This window comes from Schistocerca gregaria, chromosome 10 (assembly GCF_023897955.1).
Source record: "Schistocerca gregaria isolate iqSchGreg1 chromosome 10, iqSchGreg1.2, whole genome shotgun sequence".
Lineage (NCBI taxonomy): Eukaryota > Metazoa > Arthropoda > Insecta > Orthoptera > Acrididae > Schistocerca > Schistocerca gregaria.
The window spans coordinates 87,379,756-87,405,055 of NC_064929.1; the positions used below are offsets into that span (position 1 = coordinate 87,379,756).

The window sequence follows — 25,300 nt, forward strand, 5'->3', positions numbered from 1 at the left end:
CAGGACCTACACTGTGTTTCAAAAAGGATCTACGTATTTCGGATGTATATATTTGTGGTGTGCGTACCGTAAGACCTTCGGTACACACACCATCAGATTATTTGACTTGTCGCTCTAACGAAGTAGGCGAGTGTCAGCAATATCTCTCGTAGTCTTATCGTGGCGTCTTTATCTTCTGCCGCTAGGTCAGACGATAGAAAGGCCACTTGCACGCTTAGATTTGCAGATTGACGGCGACCAGCTTTAAACAGAACTTGATTAATTTTCACACATATTTATTAAAATAATAACAACATAAAATGACTTAGCTTGATTCTGGATGCTGTTTACAATTGACAATCTGAAGTTCCTTTGGTCTAGGTACGTTAATCTTATTCTCACATATCTCTGATACTTGACAAAGTGTCTATTCATTTATCTTCATGGCTATGTACAGGAATATGGTAATCTTATTAGGCGCAGACTGAAACATGACTGTAGGCAATTTCAGACTGACTAATCGGAGGTCTGTGCACTCGTTATAATACCTCGCACGTTCAGGTATCACTGCGCGAGTGTGATCCGCGGGGAGAAAAGGTTCTACATTAGCAGCAATCTCATTGGCTGCGTTACACATTAATACGCGGATCGGCGGAAGCAGAATTAGGTCCGTCTCTAAGGCAGCGCCATCTCGTAGTGTGGAGATGGACAGCGCTGCGCCTGCACTGTTGTGTGTAGTGGGGCGCGCTCCAGTGGGAAAGTTGTGCACACGCTCACTACACGGAACTATGTACACAACAATATCTATTTAACTTTAATACATACAAAAAAATGGTTAAAATGGCTCTGAGCACTATGGGACTCAACTGCTGTGGTCATCAGTCCCCTAGAACTTAGAACTACTTAAACCTAACTAACCTAAGGACATCACACACATCCATGCCCGAGGCAGGATTCGAACCTGCGACCGTAGCAGTCGCTAATACATACAAACATGAAACTTTACACACGTACTGGGTGATCAAGAAGTCAGTATAAATTTGAAAAATGAATAAACCACGCAATAATGTAGATAGAGAGGTACAAATTGACACATATGGTTCGAACAGATGGCGCTTCATCTGATCAGAATAGCAATAATTAGCATAACAAAGAAACACAAAGCAAACATGATGTTCTTTACAGGAAATGCTCAATATGTCCACCATAATTCCTCAACAATAGCTGTAGTCGAGAAATAATGTTGTGAACAGCACTGTGAAGCATGTCTGGAGTTGTGCTGAGGCATTGGCGTCGCGTGTTGTCTTTCAGCATCCCTAGAGATGTCAGTCGACCACGATACCCTTGCGACTTCAGGTAACCCCAAAGCCAATAATCGCACGGACAGAGATCTGGGGACCTGGGAGGCCAAGCATGACGAAAGTGGCGGCTGAGCACACGATCATCACCAAACTACGCGCGCAAGATATCTTTCACGCGTCTAGCAATATGGGGTGGAGCTCCGCCCTGCATAAACATCGTACGTTCCAGCAGGTGTTTATCAGGCAGGCTGGGGATGATGCGATTCTGTAACATTTCGGCGTACCTCTCACCCATCACGGTAGCAGTTTTTCTGTCTAGCGCCATCTGTCGGACATTTTGTGAACTTTTTTTTGTTCTAATAAAACCCCATGTCATTCCAAGCATGTGTATCAATTTTTACCTCTCTATCTACATTATTTCGTGGTTGTTAACTTTTAAAATATATATTGACTTTTTCATCACCCTCTATTTACCAACTTCTCAAGTTCATATATCGGTATACTGATAATTTTTTTACCTATGGACCGTCTGACAGCAACTTAATAAAACTCAATTTTAGTGCCATACGCGTTTCACCTTTATTTTCTGCAAGGCATCATCAGTGGCCTGCAGCTATTAAATTTACATTTGTCACTGTGCCTATAGGTTATAAACGGTCCTGGTGGTCGGTATTTCCTATTAAGTAGTAATGTTTTGAACTGTACTTACAGGTTCAGTGGACAATTTCTTACATATTGCGCTCCTGATGCATTTTTGGTGTTGTTCTCCTTCTTATGAATGCCAGTTTGCCGTTTTTCCCCACATTCCACAGCACTATGAACTGAACGCTTGTTTTAATGCAATGTTTTGGTTTCTGTTGCCAAGTGTCAAATGTTTTGCCAAAGATCGAATGTTATTGCCAAACTTTCGGGTGTAATTATTGAAGTATCTGTGATCTGCTCGTGTATGCATTTGTGTGTGTGTGTGTGTTTGTGTGTGTGTGTGTGTGTGTGTGTCTGTGTGTGTGCGTGTGTGTGTATTTTGGTGTGTTATAATTTTGTGTCTGTGTGTGTGTCTAGATAACGTGGGGAAGAGTTTTTTTCTTTTATGTTATCATTTCCTTTATTAAGTGTAGTAGGTAGCCTGTGCTGATGTGTGTTTGTTCATTTATCACGTGTTTGTTTTCTGCTATGGCTTTATGGATGTGGAAGTTTTCCTGCATTTGTTCTCAAATTCAGATTACAGATTTTCAAGATGTCCTCCATCAGCGACACGAGCCCACCTGTAACATCCTAAGTCGCCAGCTCCTTGACGACCAATCCAACAGTTCAATAGAGTTTCATTCAGATATTCACGCACTTGGCGATTCCAGTGAGGGGATGCCCCATCTTGTCGAAAAATGAAGTTGTTTTCGTGCAGCCTGGGAAACAACCAGTTTTGTAACATAGCGAGATACTGCTGACCGTTAACTGCGTTTCCATCGAAGTATAATGGTCCGTAAACAGATGATCGCGATATCGCACAAAACACACCGACTTTGGGTGCATCTCCTACCTGTTCAGTGGCTGCATGTGGGTTCTCTAGGCCCCCAATTCGAACATTGTGTTTGTTTACCTGATCACTGACATGGAAAGCCACTTCATCACTAACCACTATGCGTTGTACGAAAGCGTTATCATTGTCAATAGCATCAACGATCTAGTTACAAAGTGCCACAAGTTTGCGTTTGTCATCAGGACGCAGAGCTTGTAACAGCTTCACAACCAAGCGACGTCTCAAAACCCGCCAAATTGTTATTGTAGGCTGCTGAACTCCCGACTGGCACAACGAGTCGATTTTGAAGGACGACTCTGGAAAGCAGTTTGAATCCGTACTTTCCTTCAGCAACAGGAGGGCAGCCACGACTCTTTCCGTTACATACACATCTCGTGTCTAGAAACTGTCGATACCGTCTGCGAATGTTCCACCCATCAGAGGATTAGTTTGGTGGCTCAACCTGAAACGTCTTTCCACTGAAATCACGGAATTGCACTTCGCAAACTCGAGAACACAAAATTATTTCTGCTACGGAGTAGCCAGTGTAAACATATGACGGTTACCAAGCAAAACAGAAGACAACTGATATCTAGCGGCTCACACACAAATAAAGAAAAGATGTTATGTGGACATGTGTCCGGAAACGCTTTATTTCCATGTTAGAGCTCATTTTAGTTTCGTCAGTATGTACTGTACTTGCCGGCCGTTGGTGGTCGAGCGGTTCTAGGCGCTTCACTCCGGAACCACGCTGCTACAACGGTGGCAGGTTCGAATCCTGCCTCGGGCATGGATGTGTGCCATGTTATTAGGTTAGTTAGGTTTAAGTAGTTCTAGGTTCTAGGGGGCTGATGACCTCAGCTGTTAAGTCCAATAGTGCTCAGAGCCATTTGAACCATGCTTTATTTTTTATTTTATTTTTTTTTTATTTTTATTTTTTTTTCTGTACCTCCTCGATTCACCGCCAGTTGGCCCAATTGAAGGAAGGTAATGTTGACTTCCGTGCTTGTGTTGACATGCGACTCATTGCTCTACAGTACTAGCATCGAGCACATCAGTACGTAGCATCAACAGGTCAGTGTTCATCACGAACGTGGTTTTGCAGTCAGTGCAATGTTTACAAATGCGGAGTTGGCAGATGCCCATCGGATGTACGGATTAGCACGGGTACGTTTGTATCGAGACAGATTTCCAGAACGAAGGTGTCCCGACAGGAAGACGTTCGAAGCAATTGATCGTCGTCTTAGGGAGCACGGAACATTCCAGCCTATGACTCGCGAGTGGGGAAGAGCTAGAACGACGAGGACACCTGCAATGGACGAGGCAATTCTTCGTGCAGTTGACGATAACCCTAATGTCAGCGGCAGAGAAGTTGCTGCTTTACAAGGTAACGTTGACCACGTCACTGTATGGAGAGTGCTACGGGAGAACCAGTTGTTTCCGTACCGTGTACAGCGTGTGCAGGCACTATCAGCAGCTAATTGGCCTCCACGGGTACACTTCTGCGAATTGTTCATCCGACAATGTGTCAATCCTCATTTCGGTGCAAATGTTCTCTTTACGGATGAGGCTTCATTCCAACGTGATGAAATTGTAAATTTTCACAATCGACATGTGTGGGGTGACGATAATCCGTTTGGATACGCATTGTTGGTGACGTCTCGATTGGGTCCCACGTTCTTCCACCTACGCTCAATGGAGCACGATATCACGATTTCATACGAGATCCTCTATCTGTGCTGCTAGAACATGTGCGTTTACAAGTGCGACACAACATGTGGTTCGTGCACGATGGAGCCCCTACACATTTCAGTCGAAGTGTTCGTACGCTTCTCAACAACTGATTCGGTGACCGATGGGTTGGTAGAGGCGGACCAATTCCATGGCCTCCAGCTCTCCTGACCTCAACCCTCTTGACTTTCATTTATGGGGCATTTGAAAGATCTCGTCTATGCAACCCCGGTACCAAATGTAGAGACTCTTCGTGCTCGTATTGTGGACGGCTGTAATACAATACGCCATTCTCCAGGGCTGCATCAGCACATCAGGGATTCTGTGCGACGGAGGGTGAATGTACGTATCCTCGCTAATGGAGGACATTTTGAACAATTCCTGTAACAAAGAGTTTGAAGTCACGCTGGTATGTTGTGTTGCTGTTTGTTTCCATTCCATGATTAATGTGTATTGGAAGAGAAGTAATAAAATGAGCTCAAACATGGAAAGTAAGCGTTTCTGGATTCTGATGAGAAATAAGAAGACGACAACTACAAAAGTCTCTGCAGAACTGAATGTCTCACCCGCGAACCCTGTCAGCGGCAGAACGACGCGAAAAAAGCTCAGTAAGCTGGCAAATGCAGGGCGAGCATCATTGATGCAAATGCCGATAACAGGAAAACGTGGTGCTGAACCCCAAAAATTTGGACTCTGAAGCAGTGGGAGAAAGTCATTTGGCCAAATTACTCACTGCACACTGTTTTCAAAAATGGTTCAAATGGCTCTGAGCACTATGGGACTCAACTGCTGTGGTCATCAGCCCCCTAGAACTTAGAACTACTTAAACCTAACTAACCTAAGGACATCACACACATCCATGCCCGAGGCAGGATTCGAACCTGCAACCGTAGCAGTCGCACGGTTCCGGACTGCGCGCCTAGAACCGCGAGACCACCGCGGCCGGCACACTGTTTTCAACTTTTGGCCGAGTTTAAGACCCAAGAGTGAAACACGACGGCATTTGATTTACAACTTGGACAGCCCTATCGTGGCATTCCGTGAACCACGTGGTTACTCTGCAAGGTCGGATTGCTGCTAAGGATTATGTGACGATTTTGGCTGATTAGGTGCACCCAATGGTGACGCTGTATTCCGAGACCGCAGGGTCCCTCGCAGCTTCTCTGACTAGTTCCATGAGCACGAAGATGAAGTGTCCTGCTACCCCTCGCCGCCACTGTCAACAGATCTCAGTGCTACTGAGCCTTTGTTGTCTACTTTGCAGAGAACGGTGCCTCATCCCTACCCGCCTCTACCATCGTTACATCAACTTGCGACTGTTTTGCTCGGAGAACGGTGTAAGATTACCTCAGTGACTCGTAATTATCCATTCTGAGTCTACTAGAAGCTAATTTTAATGTAAACGGTTTTGACACACTGTACCAAGCACGATAATATGTTTTGTGTTTTGGTGTTTGCACATCGCTGTGTGTGATGTCAGCAGCAGAATGGCACTACAGTCTTACTCAAACACAAGCCTCTAAATTTACCCAACCCAGTTTTACGAGAACTACATTGTCTCTTTTTTTCCAAGGGTTAAGTTCCCCAAACATATCTGCTACGCTTTCAAGCGAGATGTATTACAGCAGAAGACTGCACTGGTGTTAGCAGCACTGTCTGAATCTGCTCGATGCCTATTGTTTTGTGTTACTGGGATAAGGAATCCAACAGCTGGAACAGTACTGTAGAATGGTCACATTGTTATCTTGTAGATTTAACAGATCCTCACCAGTCTCCCAGAATTTCTCCAGCAAATGGAAATATTTCATTCACCTTCCCTTGTAGGATATACTGTTACATGACCACCCCAGTCTAACAAGTTGTTGTGTACATAGTTCCGCGTAGTCAGCGCGTACACAACTTTCCCACTAGAGCGCGCCCCGCTAAGCACAACAGTGCAGGCGCAGCGCTCGTCCGTCTCCGCACTACGAGATGGCGCTGCCTTAGAGACAGACCAAATTCTGCTTCCACCTATCCGCGTATTGATATGTAACGCAGCCCATCAGATTGCTGCTAACATAGAACCTTTTCTCCTCGGGGATCACACTCGCGCTGTGATACCTCAACGCGCGAGGTATTATAAGGAGTGTACAGACATCCGATTAGTCAGTCTGCATCTGTCTGCACCTGTCTGTACCCGTCTGCATTAGTCTGTACCAGTCTATAGTCAAGTTTCAGTCTGCGCCTAATAAGATTATCATATTCCTATACATAGCCATGAAGAGAAACGTACAGACACTTTGTCAAGTATCAGAGATATGTGAGAATAAGATTAACGTACCAAGACCAAAGGAACTTCAGATTGTCAATTGTAAATAGCATCCAGAATCAAGTTATGTAAGGTTTATGCTTGTTATTATTTTAATAAATGTGTGTGAAAATTAATCAAGTTCTGTTTAAAGTTGGTCACCGTCAATCTGCTACTCTAAGCGTCCAAGTAGCATTTCTATCGTCTGACCTAACGGCAGCAGATAAACACGCCACGATAAGACCACAAGGTATATTGCTGGCACTCGCCTACTTCGTTAGAGCGACAAGTCAAATAATCTGATGGTGTGTGTACCGAAGATCTTACAGTACTCACACCACTATTCCTAAATATGTCTATGATGTCATGTGTTCAAAATGTTCACCACTGGATACTACCTGGTTCTTTCTCTTTGTTATATGATACTTTCTTTTTGTTTCATGTTTCTTTCTCTTTGTTGTCTGGTTCTCTCTCTTCGTTGTCTGGTTCTGTCTCTTTGTTATCTGGTTCTGTCTCTTAGTTATCTGGTTCTTTCTCTTTGTCTGGCTCTCTCTCCTCGTTGTTTGGTTCTGTCTCTTAGTTATCTGGTTCTTTCTCTTTGTTGTCTGGCTCCCTCTCTTCATTGTCTGGTTCTGTCTCTTTGTTGTTGCTCCTTTCCCTATGTTGTAAGGTTCCCCCTCTTTGTTATCTGGTTCTGTCTCTCTCTTTGTTATCTGTCCCCCTGCTTAGCTGAGTGGTAACATAGTTGCCTACCCTGCAGTGGGCAGTGGAGATTTTCTCTGCTCGTGGACTGGGTGACGTGTTGTTCTCATCGCCGTCTCGTCATAACCGACACACATGTCGCCCAATGTAGCGTCACCGGACGCCAAACTACTCTGGATGGTGCCTCCCGGCCAACAATCCACACGATCATTTCATTTCTCTTTGTTATCCAGCTCTATCTTCTTATTATGTTGCTGCCTGGTTCCCCTATTTGACGTCTGGTTCTCCCTCTATGTTGTCTGGTTCTGTCTATGCATCTTCCTTTTTGTTACAGACATTTATCCACACTACATTACACCAACTGTACATTTTGACCAAGTCGTCTTTTATCTACACAGCATCAGCGTACTGCTTATCCTGTGTGCTGCGTCGTATATATATACAGGGTGTTACAAAAAGGTAGGCCAAACTTTCAAGAAACATTCCTCACACACAAAGAAAGAAAATATGTTATGTGGACATGTGTCCGGAAACGCTTACTTTCCATGTTAGAGCTCATTTTATTACTTCTCTTCAAACCACATTGATCATGGAATGCAAACACACCGCAACCGAACGTACCAGCGTGACATAAAACACTTTGTCACAGGAAATGTTCAAAATGTCCTCCGTTAGCGAGGATACACGCATCCACCCTCCATCGCACGGAATCCCTGATGCGCTGATGCAGCCTTGGAGAATGGCGTATTGTATCACAGCCGTCCACAATACGAACACGAAGAGTCTCTACATTTGGTACCGGGGTTGCGTAGACTAGAGCTTTCAAATGTCCCCATAAATGAAAGTTAAGAGGGTTGAGGTCAGGAGAGCGTGGAGGCCACGGAGTTGGTCCGCCTCTACCAATCCATCGTTCACCGAATCAGTTGTTGAGAAGCGTGCGAACACTTCGACTGAAATGTGCAGGAGCTCCATCGTGCATAAACCCCATGTGTTGTACTTGTAAACGCACATGTTCTAGCAGCACAGGTAGAGTATCTCGTATGAAATCGTGATATCGTGCTCCATTGAGCGTAGGTGGAAGAACGTGGGACCCAATCGAGACGTCACCAACAATGCGTATCCAAACGGATTATCGTCACCCCACACATGTCGATTGTGAAAATTTACAATTTCATCACGTTGGAATGAAGCCTCATCCGTAAAGAGAACATTTGCAGTGAAATGAGGATTGACACTTTTTCGGATGAACCATTCGCAGAAGTGTACCCGTGGAGGCCAATCAGCTGCTGATAGTGCCTGCACACGCTGTACACGGTACGGAAACAACTGGTTCTCCCGTAGCACTCTCCATACAGTGACGTGGTCAACGTTACCTTGTACAGCAGCAACTTCTCTGACGCTGACATTAGGGTTATCGTCAACTGCACGAAGAATTGCCTCGTCCATTGCAGGTGTCCTCGTCGTTCTAGCTCTTCCCCAGTCGCGAGTCATAGGCTGGAATGTTCCGTGCTCCCTAAGACGCAGATCAATTGCTTCGAACGTCTTTCTGTCGGGACACCTTCGTTCTGGAAATCTGTCTCAATACAAACGTACTCGTGCTAATCCGTACATCCGATGGGCATCTGCCAACTCCGTATTTGTAAACATTGCACTGACTGCAAAACCACGTTCGTGATGAACACTGACCTGTTGATGCTACGTACTGATGTGCTCGATGCTAGTACTGTAGAGCAATGAGTCGCATGTCAACACAAGCACAGAAGTCAACATTACCTTCCTTCAATTGGGCCAACTGGCGGTGAGTCGAGGAAGTACAGTACATACTGACGAAACTAAAATGAGCTCTAACATGGAAATTAACCGTTTCCGGACACATGTCCACATAACATCTTTTCTTTATTTGTGTGTGAGGAATGTTTCCTGAAAGTTTGGCTGTACCTTTTTATAACACCCTGTATATCGATATACTCGGATAAACGTGTCGCTGTTTTATATCGACATTTTTGGAGATATATCGATATTTTGCAACAGACCTAGCACACGAAATCGGTGACGGCAGGTAGGCGCGGCGCCCTCGTCGACGTCGCAACAGCCACCTCAGTTGTTGGATCCCGTCAGCGTCCATCCTTTGCACGAATGTTTCATCGCCACTGGCTTGTTGGATCAGTTCCCCGCGGACGTTCAGACGATTTTCTTTCTGTTGTTCTGTCATCAAACGAGGAACAAGTTTTGTTGCCAGCAGACGCATCTTTTCAGAGAGAGCATAAGGGAACAATTGACAGGAATGGGGAAAGAAATACAGTAGAAGAAGAATGGGCAGCTTTGAGGGATGAAACAGTGAAGGCAGCAGAGAATAAAGTAGGTAAAAAGAGGAGGGCTAGTAGAAATCCTTGGATAACAGAACAAATGTTGAACTTAATTGATGAAAGGAGAAAATATAAAACGTGCAGTAAATGAAGCAGGCAAAAAGGAATACAGACTTCTCAAAATCAGATAGACAGGGAGTGCAAAATGAATAAGCAGGGATGGCTAGAGGGCAAATGTAAGGATGTAGAGGCCTAGCTCACCAGGGATAAGATAGATACCCTGCCGTAAAATTAAAGAGACCTTTGGAGATAAGAGAACCACTTGCATGAATATCAAGGGCTCAGATGGAAAACCCAGTTGAAAGCAAAGAAGGAAAAGCAGAAAGGTAGAAGGAGTATATAGCGGGTCTATACAAGGGCGATGTACTTGAGGACAATATTATGGAAATGGAAGAGGATGTAGATGAAGATGAAATGGGAGATATGATACTGCGTGAAGACTTTGACAGAGCACTGAAAGACCTGAGTCGAAACAAGGCCCCAGGAGTATACAACACTCCATTAGAACTCTTGATAGCCTTGGGAGAGCCAGTCCTGACAAAACTCTACCATCTGGTGAGCAAGATGCATGTGACAGGCGAAATACCCTCAGACTTCAAAAAGAATATAATAATTCCAATCCCAAAGAAATCAGGTGTCGACAGATGTGAAAATTACTGAACAATTAGTTTAATAAGCCACAGCTGCAAAATACTAACGCGAAATCTTTACAGACGAATGGAAAAACTGGTAGATGCGGTCCTCGGGGAAGATCAGTTTGGTTTCCGTAGAAATGTTGGAACACGTGAGGCAATACTAACCTTACGACTTATCTTAGAAGAAAGATTAAGGAAAGGCAAACCTACGTTTCTAGCATTTGTAGACTTAGACAAAGCTTTTGACAATGTTGACTGGAATACTTTCTTTCAGATTCTGAAGGTGGCAGGGGTAAAATACAGGGAGCGAAAGGCTATTTACAAGTTGTACAGAAACCAGATGGCATTTATAAGTGTCAAAGGGTATGGAAGGGAAGCAGTGGTTGGGAAGGGAGTGAGACAGGGTTGTAGCCTCTCCTCAATGTTATTCAATCTGTATTGAGGAAGCAGTGAAGGAAACAAAAGAAAAATTTCGAGTAGGTATTAAAATCCATGGAGAAGAAAATAGATGAATATCAACAAAAGCAAAACGAATATAATGGAATGTAGTCGAATTAAATCGGGTGATGCTGAGGGAATTATATTAGTAAATGAGACACATAAAGTAGTAAAGGAGTTTTGCTACTTGGGGAGCAAAATAACTGACGATGGTCGAAGTAGAGAGGATATAAAATGTAGACTGGCAATGGCAAGGAAAGCGTTTCTGAAGAAGAGAAATTTGTTAACATCGAGTATAGATTTAAGTGTCAGGAAGTCATTTCTGAAAGTATTTGTGTGGAGTGTGGCCATGTATGGAAGTGAAACATGGACGATAAATAGTTAGGCAAGAAGAGAATAGAAGCCTTCGGAACGTGGTGCTACAGAAGAATGCTGAAGATTAGATGGGTGGATCACATAACGAATGAGGAGGTATTGAATAGAATTGGGGTGAAGAGAAGTTTGTGGCACAACTTGGCTAGAAGAAGGGATGGGTTGGTAGGACATGTTGTGAGACATCGAGGTATCACCAATTTAGTATTGGAGGGCAGCGTGGAGCGTAAAAATCGTAGAGGGAGACCAAGAGATGAATACAGTAAGCAGATTCAGAAGGATGTAGGTTGCAGTAAGTACTGGGAGATGAAGAGGCTTGCACAGGATAGAGTAGCTTGGAGAGCTGCATCAAACCAGTCTCAGGACTGAAGACCACAGACAACAGACGCATCTTCTACTTTAGCGGCAAAATTTTAGGGAATGGCCCAGTTGAGTGCAAACCCATACTGCGATTAGCACGCACCCGATTGTTGATGTGTGCGTCACCAGCTGAATGGTTCTTCATCACCTTCAACTCACTGGCGACCACTTTTAAATAGTGAAAACCACCCATAACACCCAGAGCCTCCTCGTCTATGTACCTTTCTTTAAAAAGTTGAATCGTTTGTGCAAACTTTTTCCTCAGTTTAACGCAAAATTTTACGTTGCATCTTTGCTCCAGAGACTCGTTTATTTCAGAAGCTAGCCGGTCGGTGTGGCCGTGCTGTTCTAGGCGCTTCAGTCTGGAACCGCGTAACCTCTACAGTCGCAGGTTCGAATCCTGCCTCGGGCATGGATGTGTGTGATGTACTTAGGTTAGTTAGGTTTAAGTAGTTCTAAGTTGTAGGGGACTGATGACGACAGATGTTAAGTCCCATAGTGCTCAGAGCCATTTGAACCATTTCAGAAACTACTACTAACACTTAAACACTCTGCACTCAAATAACAATAGCAATATCACGAAAAGTACAGTGTGTTAACTGTCAGACGGCAGAGTTGTGTGTGGGGAGTGCGGGGAGAGGAGGAAGCAAGCATTGGCTGGCGAGGAGTGATGAGCCGTTGGTGGTGGTGGTGGGGGGGGGGGGGGGGGCGATACACACCTACCAGTTGCAGTACTGGCACTACAAATTGCTCGTCATGCTTACACGAAAGCAGACGAAAGGCTTGGAAGTAAAACTCGCTTTAAATGTTGTTCGTAAACGAAACTGAAATCGTCATGTACATTAAAATCTATACAGGGTGTTACAAAAAGTTACGGCCAAACTTTCAGGAAACATTCCTCACACACAAATAAAGAAAAGATGTTATGTGCACATGTGTCCGGAAACGCTTAATTTCCATGTTAGAGCTCATTTTAGTTTCTTCCATCTACGCTCAATGGAGCACGTTATCATGATTTCATACGGGATACTCTACCAGTGCTGCTAGAACATGTGCCTCTGTGCCTTTACAAGTACGAGACAACCTGTGGTTCGTGCACGATGGAGCTCCTGCACATTTCAGTCAAAGTGTTCGTACGCTTCTCAACAACAGATTCGGTGACCGATGGATTGGTAGAGGCGAACCAATTCCAAGGCCTCCACGCGCTCCTGACCTCAACCCTGTTGACTTTCATTTGTGGGGGCATTTGAAAGCTCTTGTCTACGCAACCCCGGTACTAAATGTAGAGATTTTTCGTGCTCGTATTGTGAACGGCTGTGATACAATACGCCATTCTCCAGGGCTGCATCAGCACATCAGGGATTCCGTGCGATGGAGGGTGGATGCACATATCCTCGCTGACGGAGGACATTTTGAACATTTCCTGTAATAAAGTGTTTTAAGTCACGCTGGTACGTTCTGTTTCTGTGTGTTTCCATACACGATTAATGTGATTTGAAGAGAAGTAATAAAATGAGCTCTAACATGGAAAGTAAGCGTTTCCGGACACATGTCCACATAATATATTTTCTTTCTTTGTGTGTGAGGAATGTTTCCTGAAAGTTTGGCCGTATCTTTTTGTAACAGCCTGTATATATAAAAATGAATGTATGTATGTATGTTTGTCTACTATGCGCTCACAAACCATGAAACGAGATCGCCGGTGCACAATGCCTGGACGTTCTAAAAACACATTCCTCTTGTTTCCCACCTTACGCCATATGAATCCCATAGCCAAAAGTACTTTTCTCAGCGAGGCAATACTCCACTTCCAGCCGATTTTGTCGTGCAAAACTGGCAGCAGTGTTCGCAGGCTCGGCACAAACTTCCGCACTCAAAAAAATTCCGCTATCGTGTCGCGAATGATCACGCTGGTTGAAATCATCGATCATTACTTCCAATTCTCCACTTCTTTTCATACGTTAAACGGGAGAGAAAGATTTATAAGAAAATGCCTTCTGCAATGCATGTATTTTTTTTTTAATTTGGAAATGTACTGTAATATGAATGTGTGTCGAAATAATACAGTAACCAGTGGTGTTTTCATACAAAGCAATACGGAAGCAAGGAAAAATGAAATATAAGGCGCTCAGTCAGGAACCGTGCGACTGCTGCTGCCTCGGGCATGGGTGTGTGTGATGTCCTTAGGTTACTTAGGTTTAAGTAGTTCTAAGTTCTAGGGGACTGATGACCTCAGAAGTTAAGTCCCATAGTGCTCAGAGCCATTTGAACCACTTTTTTTTAAATATAAGGTAATTCGGACGAAATAGCGGCTCTCACTGAAGATTTGTAAATGGAGTGAAGCAATTTTTTCTGCTCCTTTTCCCTTTCGCAGCATTCAATCAGACGCAATATAATTTTGCGAGCATCGCTATGTAATAATGGTTTCCTGCTCTACCGGTAGGGGTTGTTGGCGACTCCAGAGATGGGCCAGCAACTGCCTCTTCACTCATTTTCATAATGTTTGGCACAACTGCACAATAAAAACACGCAGAACGGTACAGCGCAAAACAATAACGAAGCAGACGACAATGGCTACCTTGTACAACACAGTCAGCTACGTAATGTTGGCAGCAGCGAAACTGCGTGCCTACCGCAGCCTCCCGACGTTTACCGAGTTCTACCGATTCAGGACTACGGAGAGATCTGCCATCACAACGTTTACACACTAGTGATGGGCTAAACTGCGATTTTCCGATATCAGTGATTTCTGTGAATGCTACTTTTCAGTATCTGTTATTCTTAACTGTGATTTGTCGCAAAATGAACAAATACGGACTTGTACCACTATTGAAATAAGCCCCTCAAATGCTCACACAGCACACCGATCTCTTAAGGCATAGGGCTCTCATAACGAAGTACGTATGTCGGTCAACAGATGGCACTACAAAAAAAGAATCTTAACTGCGCTTTTTAGTTGCTACTTGTGACTCTTAGTTGCGATTTGTCACAGAAATCGCAGTTTGGCTTGGTAGCGAAGAGCGTAGTATGAACTTTGATCAATAGATGGCACTGTTAACTGCGCTTTTTAGTTGCTACTTGCGACTCTTAGTTATGACTTGTCACGGAAATCGCAGTGGGACTCGATAGCGTGTCCCAGAGATGAGCGTAGTACGAACTTTGGTCAGCAGATGGCACTGTTCTTATTGTTGTTGTGGTTTTCAGTCCTGAGACTGGTTTGCTGCAGCTCTCCATGCTACTCTATCCTGTGCAAGCTTCTTCATCTCCCAGTACCTACAGCAACGTACATCCTTCTGAATCTGCTTAGTGTATTCATCCCTTGGTCTCCCTCTACGATTTTTACCCCCCACGCTGTCCTCCAATACTAAATTCGTGATCCCTCTATGTCTCAGAACATGTCGTACCAACCGATCCCTTCTTCTAGTCAAGTTGTGCCACAAACTTCTGTACTCCCCAATTCCTTTCAATACCTCCTCATTACTTATGTGACCTACCCATCTAATCTTCAACATTCTTCTGTGGCACCACAATTCGAAAGCTTCTATTCTCTTCTTCCCCAAACTATTTATCGTCCGTTTCACTTCCATACATGGCTACACTCCATTGAAATACTTTCAGAAACGACTTCCTGACACTTAAATCTATACTCGATGTTAACAAATTTCTCTTCTTCAGAAACGCTTTCCTTGCCATTGCCAGTCTACATTTTATATCCTCTCTACTTCGACCGTCATCAGTTATTTTGCTCCCCAAATAGCAAAACTCCTTTACTACTTTAAGTGTCTCATTTCCTAATCTAATTCCTTCAGCATCACCCGACTTAATTCGACTCCATTCCATTATCCTCGTTTTGCTTTTGTTGATGTTCATTTTATATCCTCCTTTCAAAACACTATCCATTCCGTTCAACTGCTCTTCCAAGTCCTTTGCTGTCTCTGACAGAATTACGATGTCATCGGCGAACTCAAAGTTTTTATTTCCTCTCCATGGATCTTAATACCTACTCCAAATTTTTCTTTTGTTTCCTTTACTGCTTGCTCAATATACAGATTCAATAACATCTGGGAGAGACTACAGCCCTGTCTCACTCCCTTCCCAACCACTGCTTCCCTTTCATGCCCCTCGACTCTTATAACTGCCATCTGGTTTCTGTACAAATTGTAAATAGCCTTTCGCTCCCTGTATTTTACCCCTGCCACCTTCAGAATCTGAAAGAGAGTATTCCAGTCAACATTGTCAAAAGCTTTCTCTAAGTCTACAAATGCTACAAAGGTAGGTTTGCCTTTCCTTAATCTTTCTTCTGAGATAAGTCGTAGGGTCAGTATTGCCTCACGTGTCCAACATTTCTACGGAATCCAAACTGATCTTCCCCGAGGTCGGCTACTACTAGTTTTTCCATTCGTCTGTAAAGAATTAGTGTTAGTATTTTGCAGCTGTGACTTATTAAACTGATAGTTCGGTAATTTTCACATCTGTCAACACCTGCTTTCTTTGGTATTGGAATTATTATATTCTTCTTGAAGTCTGAGGGTATTTCGCCTCTCACATACATCTTGCTTACCAGATGGTAGAGTTTTGTCAGGACTGGCTCTCGCGAGACTGTCAGTAGTTCCAATGTAATGTTGTCTACTCCAGGGGCCTTGTTTCGACTCAGGTCTTTCAGTGCTCTGTCAAACTCTTCACGCAGTATCGTATCTCCCATTTCATCTTCATCTACATCGTCTTCCAATTCCATAATATTGTCCTCAAGTACATCGCCCTTGTATAGACCCTCTATATACTCCTTCCACCTTTCTGCTTTCTCTTCTTTGCTTAGAACTGGGTTTCCATCTGAGCTCTTGATGTTCATACAAGTGGTTCTCTGATCTCCAGAGGTCTCTTTAATTTTCCTGTAGGCAGTATCTATCTTATCCCTAGTGAGATAAGCCTCCACATCCTTACATTTGCCCTCTAGCCATCCCTGCTTAGGCATTTTGCACTTCCTGTCGATCTCATTTTTGAGACGTCTGTATTCCTTTTTGCCTGCTTCGTTTACTGCATTTTTATATTTTCTCCTTTCATCAATTAAATTCAATATTTCTTCTGTCACCCAAGGATTCCTACTAGCCCTCATCTTTTTACCTACTTGATCCTCGGCTGCCTTCATTACTTCATCCCTCAAAGCTGCCCATTCTTCTTCTACTGTATTTCTTTCCCCATTCCTGTCAATTGTTCCCTTATGCTCTCCCTAAAACTCTGTACAACCTCTGGGTCTTTCAGTTTATCCAGGTCCCATCTCCTTAAATTCCCACCTGTTTGCAGTTTCTTCAGTTTTAATCGACAGTTCATAACCAATAGATTGTGGTCAGAGTCCACATCTGCCCCTGGAAATGTCTTACAATTTAAAACCTGGTTCCTAAATCTCGGTCTTACCATTATATAATCTGTCTGATACCTTTTAGTATCTCCAGGGTTCTTCCATGTATACAGCCTTCTTTTATGATTCCTGAACGAAGTGTTACCTATGATTACGTTGTGCTCTGTCCAAAATTCTACCAGGCCGCTTCCTCTTTCATTTCTTTGCCCCAGTCCATATTCACCTACTACGTTTCCTTCTCTCCCTTTCCCTACTACCGAATTCCAGTCACCAATGACTATTAAATTTTCAACTCCCTTCACTATCTGAATAATTTCTTTTATTTGATCATACATTTCTTCAATTTCTTCGTCATCTGCAGAGCTTGTTGGCATATAAACTTTTACTACTGTAGTAGGTGTGGGCTTCGTATCTATCTTGGCCACAATAATGCGTTCACTATGTTGTTTGTAGTAGCTTACCCGCATTCCTATTTTCCTATTCATTATTAAACCTACTCCTGCATTACACCTATTTGATTTTGTGTTTATAACCCTGTAGTCACCTGACCAGAAGTCTTGTTCCTCCTGCCACCGAACTTCACTAATTCCCACTATATCTAACTTTAACCTATGCATTTCCCTTTTTAAATTTTCTAACCTACCTGCCCGATTAAGGGATCTGACATTCCACGCTCCGATCCGTAGAACGCCAGTTTTCTTTCTCCTGATAACGACATCCTCTTGAGTAGTCCCCGCCCGGAGATCCGAATGGGGGACTCCGGAATATCTTATCCACGAGGACGCCATCATCATTTAATCATACAGTAAAGCTGCATGCCCTCGGAAAAGATTACGGCCGTAGTTTCCCCTTGCTTTCAGCCGTTCGCAGTACCAGCACAGCAAGGCCGTTATGGTAATGGTTACAAGGCCAGATCAGTTAATCATCCAGACTGTTGCCCCTGCAGCTACTGGAAAGGCTGCTGCCCCTCTTCAGGAACCACACGTTTGTCTGGCCTCTCAACAGATACCCCTCCGTTGTGGTTGCACCTACGCTACGGCTATCTGTAGCGCTGAGGCAAGCAAGCCTCCCCACCAACGGCAAGGTCCATGGTTCATGGGGGGAGGATGGCACTGTTAACTGCGCTTATTAGTTGCTACTTGCGACTTTAAGCCGCGACGTGTCACTGAAATCGCTGAAAGCAGTACGGAATTCGGACAACAGATCGCGCACGGCGTTGAATGTGAAATGCTACTTTCGACTGCTAACTGTGACTGAAATCGCAGTTAGATTTTGTAAAGTTGTGATTGTGATATCTGTGACTTCTCAATCACTATGATATCTAACAGACCCGCGATTTCCTGCCCACCATTATTACACACTGTAAACTAGATATCGACAGTCCAAAAAAGATGTGGATGTAGAGGAGGGAAAGCGCAAAACCGTGCTGCCAACCGCCTATCACTAAAATATCTCCGTAGGAGCGTAATTTGAGATGCCCGATTTGTTTCAGAACAGACCTCGTATATTCGTGGATTCAAGCACACTTCTTCGAAGATACTCCGGCGTTTGTTTTAGATATATATATATTTATATTTTATATACTTTCCTGACTCGCCACGCCGCCCCAACCGCTGGCGGGCTACAACTTCTCCAACAGGCACTCCAGATTCTCCTCGTTTTCAGGGGTGAATGTACACATTTCCATTTCGTCATTTTTTCTGTTTTCCGGAGATATGTTCCGTCTATGCAGCAAATTGAAGGAAGTTTGTTTATTGCCATACGCGTTTTTCTTTTATTTGGCAAGCATCTTCAGTGGAGCCTGGAAATTAAGGAGTATACATCTCCAGGACGACACACATGAATGAACAGCGCTGGAAATGTTAAGTAACACCGAACGATAATTTCGCGTTACGAACTTCGTGCTACAAAAGTTGATTCTCACCTAAAAGAAACTGGAGCAAAACACGACAAAATGTAACATAGCAGCATACTGTATCTACCACATAATACGTTTATTGCGTGCATAAAAAGAAACATGCACAGGGTGTCCTGAAAAGGACTCATTGACTTCAAAATTAAGTATCTCGAAAACAAAGATTGATAGAGGAATGCAGTAAACGGTATGTTTATTGTGAAAGCTGTAAGAAGTTTATACAGCAGTTTGAAGTAATATTTACAAAAGCTGCTAACAGATGGCGCTGTACGCTGTACAGCTCATATCAGCATACATCAGTGAAATAATCGTATGAAAATAATCTTTGCAAACAGTCACATCACAATGTTTTCAAAATGTTCACCATTGGCACTGCAGAGGTGGCGCAAACGAAGAATGGAATTCGCCATCACATTTCGCAGTGTCTCAACCGAAACGGATTCTCATGCCACAGAGGTCGCCGATTCGAGTCCGTCCAGCGTGGCGGGATGCTTCGGGTAGACCATGTCCTTCACTGTGCCCCACAAAAAAAGTCACAGGGAGTCAAATCCGGCGAATATGGAGGCCTATCCATGCCTGCACCAGTAAATTTGGGATATTCCAAAGCAATGACACGATGCTCGAAGTATTCCTCAAGAAAGCGAAACACTTGTTCGGTCCGATGTGGTCGGGCTCCATCTTGCATAAACCATTCAGTACCTGGTCGATCCTCTAACGCTTGCTGTGTGGCGACAAATTGTTCCAAAATTGCGATGCAACGTGCACCAGTGACCGTTCCTCGAATGAAAAAAGGGCCAATAATGCCTCTGCTGCATACTGCAGCCAAAACAGTATCTCTGGAGAATGCAGGGGTTTCGCTTCACACCAATGTGGCTTTTCGGAACTCCAAAATCGCCGGCTCTGCTTATTCACGTATCCATTCAGGTGGAAGTGTGCTTCATCTGTAAACCAGATGCAGCCAACATCAAATCCGTCACTATCAATCATTGTGAGCATCTGATTAGCAAAGGCAACCCTCTGTAGCACAGCTCGTACGGGTATGGCCTGGTGCGTTTCAATTTTGAATGGAAACAGGTGTAGGCTGTTTCTCAGTGTTTTCTGCGTGCTGGAACGCTTCAAACCAGTCTCAGATGCAATTCTACGGACGGATGACATTGGGTTTCGCTGAATAATTCCAGAAACTGTGGCGATTTTTCAGGCGTAAATGCGGTTTGCTTGCGGCCAACATGCCCCACTAGATCATCGGTTACGCAGCTTGTTCGTTGAAATTTTGCGAAGAGCGTACGAATGGTTTTCGCATCGCGTCGTTTTGGAACATTAAATCGTGCTTGAAAACTTGCCCTCGTTGCCGTAGGACTCTCTTCTAACCTGTGGTACTCTAGCACCAGAAAAACGCGTTGTTCAATGGAGTACACGGTTTTAATCTCTTCCTTCGCTACGCTAACCTCCTTTCGCGTTTCAGTAGCGGAACTGACGCTCTGGGCTTCGGATCACTATTTGTACCAGGCATTACGTATGGCGATTACAGCGCCATCTGTTAGCAGCTTTTGTAACTATTATTTCAAACTGCTGTATAAATTTCTTACAGCTTTCTCAATAAACATACCGTTTACTACATTCCTCTATCGACCTTTGTTTTCGAGATATTTAATTTTGAATTCAGGGAGCCCTTTTCTGGACAGCCTGTATTACAGGCCACTGAAGACGCTCCCCGAATAAGCGAAACGCGTATGAGTTGCATAGTGGGAACACATTTCCGCCTCGCCCCGCCCGTCAGGGTCCGGTCCACTTACCTTTCACGTAGTGCTCCTCAAACCGGGAGCGCATCAGCTTGTACAGCTCCAGGTACTTCTGGTACTCCGTCTTCTTGCGGGAAACCTCCTCCATCAGCTGAAACACACAGACACGAAACGAGTGTCAGTACTTTCTCCATTTGCTGAAATTTAACTGCATCAAGCGTCCGAAACTAAATCGACCCTTGATTTGTACAGTACGGCTGGGACTATGAGCTCTGTTCAAAACATTTTGTAACTTTCATAATTTCGCGCCAATTGGATGTTGGAGCGACATGCGACTGGCATCGCTGCATACGCCTGCGTTTAATGCAGGTTTTATTGTCGTGTGTCTGTTATTCTGAAGTGCTGTGTCGGGTAGAACGTTGTGTGGCACAGTTCGAGAATTTCGAGACGGCAGAGTTAGAGGACAAACGCGTCTGCATTAAATTTTGCGTGGAACTCGAGCAAACCTCTACAGAGACACACCAAATGATGCACCAAGCCTACGGTGATGAGTGTTTTAAGGCGTACTCGGTGTTACGAGTGATTCATACGGTTTAGAAATGGCTGGACATAAGTCAAAGGTGACCCTCGTAAGGACGCAGTTGGATCGTGTCACGATATTCTGACACGGTGTCTCGGAATGCATCGTGTTGCCGCCAAATTCGTCCCACGGCTCACGAGCCAAGACCAGAAAGACCTTCGCCTAAACATGAGCAAGTCAAAAGCCGTCGAACATTAATTACGTGAGCTGTTTTCTTTAAAAATGTAAGGTGTCAGGCAAATACAACACCTTCCATGACAACCCTGACATGATAGCAAATCCGGCAGTATGTCACAAACCTCCGAATAAATCCTGACATCAAATTAACCAAAGTAATACGATCAACGAGTGAGCAAATGCAATACCACACACTAACACAAGAACACCTAAATGCATGTCATACCTTCCCACCGTGAAACAGACGCAGTTCCGAGGGAAGAAACGAGAACAGAAACCGAGAGTAGACTCGTGTAGGCTAGGAGGCCCTACAATAAGGGACGGACACCCCCGTAACCGGCCGACCGCCAGGACCACCCTCCAGCCCATGTTAAAAGATAGAGCCCTCCAGAAGAACAGTATAGATCTTACGATAACACTAAAAGGACCACACCAGCTGAAAGTTTTAGCGTGAGACTATACGCGTCTCTGTTACGTTGCAAACGTTAAAAACATTGCCGCACCACGAAAAGTATAACGTTTCTCATTGGATAGACAGAATTTTTGTAGGCGGAGCTTGAGGTTAACATTGAAACCCTGATTGGTCTGTTGAAAACACAGCCAGATACCTTTTCTTTAAACCAACTTCGGTAAATTGTAGTAAGGAGAAGTTAGGAGAGAGTTGGTATTCACATTTGCTACGAGAAGTTTAAATTTGAAACGCGATGATTTTTCTGTTACGTAATTATTGAGAATCCACATCAGCCACCGTAATTTCCGACAAGTTAGATAAGTAAATAAAGATAATTGAGGGTCACTGTAGACCATTTCTGATAGTTTTCACTTTTATGAAACTTAACTTAAACCTAGATTATAAATGCGATATGGCATAGGTCATCCTTCGATCCATTATAGAACTTGGAAACCCATTAAGGGAATATTCGTTCACATTTTTGTTGAACGCAGTTGGTTTTTATCATCCTGCATTAAAATATTTCCTTCTATCAATAGTGCAATTTATAAACAATGTTTTGTGAGTAGAATAAAATTTCCAATGGGAAACTTACCTGCTTTTTCGACGTTATTTTACCAGCTAACTAAAGATAGGAAAGCCTTGAACCCCTTCCACTAAATTTAGTTAGTATTAAGATTCTTTTACAGGGAGTGCAGTGGAGCTGATGCTGAGATCATTTAGTACCTGTATTTGGTTATATCATCGCTAGTCTCACTGAACTCTTCTGAACTCTACATGTCGTGTGTGGTCTGGCGTCTCCTTACCAGCAACAGGTCCCAGGTTCAAACTGGTCAATTCCCTAAAAAACACGCTCAGAGCGTCGTTGCGCGAAAGTGGTAGGGAGACATGATATAGAGCAAACAGACACCACGCAGAATGTTAGAAAATTCGGACCCCCCACTCCTCGTGAGATTTGGCGAGATCTGGTCGGACCCCCCTTCTCGCGCGATGTTTACCCCGTAGTTCAGCGAAAATTAATTTCTTTTTGTCTTAAACGTTGATTATAAACTTTAATAAAACTATCTTTTATTTATAAAGTGCGTTGAACTGTTTTTGTTACACGTGATTACAAACATTTCATTTCTAAACATGCCAACCCTAAACAGTGTTCAGTTGGACACAGACCGACGGACAAAAATGTTCCAAGAAAGCAGCATTAACAGTTTTTGACGAATTCCTGAAAAAAAAGAAAGACCTTTTATTGGTATATTACATATACGAAACGTCATTGAACCTTTACTTACTTTGCTAACTTTTCAATTTCTTGACTTATATAGTCTCTAAGAGAATTCTCGTCGGTGAACTTCAGCTTTGGCCGACTGCTGTGGCCGAGAGGTTCTAGGCGCTACAGTCTGGAACGGCACTACCGCTACGGTCGGAGCTTCGAATCCTGCCTCGGACATGGATGTGTGTGATGTCCTTAGGTTAGTTAGGTTTAAGTAGATCTGAGTTCTAGGGGACTGATGACCTCAGAAGTTAAGTCCCGTAGTGCCCGGAGCCATATGAACCATTTAGAACTTCAGATTTGCTTCGTTCCATAAACCATAAACTTCTTGAAACTTCCTGGGAGATTAAAACTGTGTGCCGGACCGAGACTCGAACTCGGGACCTTTGGCTTTCGCGGGCAAGTGCTCTACCCACTTTTTTTTTTTTTAAATTAGAACTAAAGATTTGCTTCGCACGTCGCTTGCCACTTGTTCTTTTTGTTTTTGTTTTAGCAACAGTTCTTCAAGGTACCAGTTAAACATATACGAATGAGGTAAACAAATTATTAGAATAACATTAAATACAGCAAAATATAACATATCCTGTTTTCTTTTTTATTTGTTTTTTTTTAATTTTTTTAAATAATTTGCATTAACAAACTAAAAGCACATATATATTCACTATGCAAGAGTTCTTCAAGGTACCATTGCATTTAAACATATACAAATGACTGTTAGTTAAGCAAAAAAATTAAAAAAATAATTAATTAATTAAAAAGAAAAACATTAAATACAACAAAATATAACATATTCTGTCTTCTTCCTTTTTTAATATTTTTTTTTATTTTTGTTCAATGCATGGGAACGTGTATAAGGGTGCTGCATCATGTGACAGGTATGCATGGTACACCCCAGCTTTGAGGGGGGTCAAGGAAGACGCTGTGGAGATAACCGGCAAAAGTTTGTCGGTAAGATGGTTTTCGGGTGAGGGTGCTATGCGAGGTCACAACTTTGTACCAGAAGTCAAGGACTGTACGCGGACCACTTTGAAAGAGGTATTCTAAACCCTGTCCTCGGAACCAGATGAGGGTATGGTGCTTAGCAAGAGGGTAGTGAAATGTCTGGGGCAACAACAGGAAATCCGGGGTTACCGTCGGTGGCGGGGCACGGAGGTAACAGGCCACGATTCGTTGGATGAGGAGCCGCACGTTTTGTTTCAGGGGGCACGTAAGACGGTGCTCGTCGGTGTCTTCGAGCTGACAGTCAGGGCAGAGTGGGGAGGTGGCCAGTGCTATGCGATAAAGTCTACTGTTAGTCGGGAACTTTCCATAAACTAAAACATACCAGAGTGCAGACACAGACGACGGTAAAAAGGGTGCATGCACACACCCCCAAACCGTGCGCCAGTTAATGTCAGGGCGCTGTAGCATCATGGGGTCGCAAGGGTTGTACAGCATAAACAAACGATAATAATCTTTAGTACGGGGAGGACGGGTGACTGGAATATCGGCCCGAACGTAGCTGAGTTCTATGAAACAATTGGCGACGTGGTACAATAATGGAGAAATAGGTGCCACATTGATCGGTGTATCGAGAGAAGCTGGTCGGAAGATATCTAAGAGACTGCGTGTTAAGGACGGGACCGGGCGCTGCCAGTGCCGCAACAGAGTGGACAAAGAGTGCAGAAGACTGTGCCCGCACGTTGACGAGTCCGAGGCCACCTTTTGCAGGAGGCAACGTTAGAGTGTTGTGGCGGACTTTGAAAAGTGCCCCTGCTGACACGAAATATCCAAAGGCTGATTGGATGCGGCGGCCAAGGAGTAACGACATAGGACACACGTTGGAGCTGGTTTGAGTTACGGTGCACTTGACCGCGGACATGATGCCAAAAGGACTACAAAAGCCGCCGGTATGCCAGGGCCACTGTGACCCAAGTAACGAAGGGTGGTACTGACTGGGAGTGGGTTCGGCACCATAGCAGGGAGGAGCAGGTGAGAAAGAGGAGATCGTCCGCATAAGCCCTGCAGTGAAAGGTGTAGTAGCGCAAAGTGAGGCCCTGCAGTCTAGAGGTAAGTCCAGTGATGAGGGGCTCAAGTGCAATGGCATACAGTAAACCAGACATAGGGCATCCTTGACGTACAGAGCGGCGTA

The 25,300-nt window shown here is 44.0% G+C and overlaps 1 protein-coding gene across 3 annotated transcripts in view; it reads right to left on the reverse strand.

Annotated features, from left to right (window-relative positions):
• LOC126293706 (tyrosine-protein kinase Fer) overlaps nt 1-25,300 on the reverse strand; it is a 539,925-nt gene that overhangs the window by 143,252 nt on the left and 371,373 nt on the right. For all 3 annotated transcript variants that reach the window (XM_049987015.1, XM_049987014.1, XM_049987013.1), the window contains exon 3: nt 20,749-20,845. In XM_049987015.1, the coding sequence (XP_049842972.1) occupies nt 20,749-20,845 (97 nt within the window). The remainder of the gene's footprint in view (nt 1-20,748; nt 20,846-25,300) is intronic.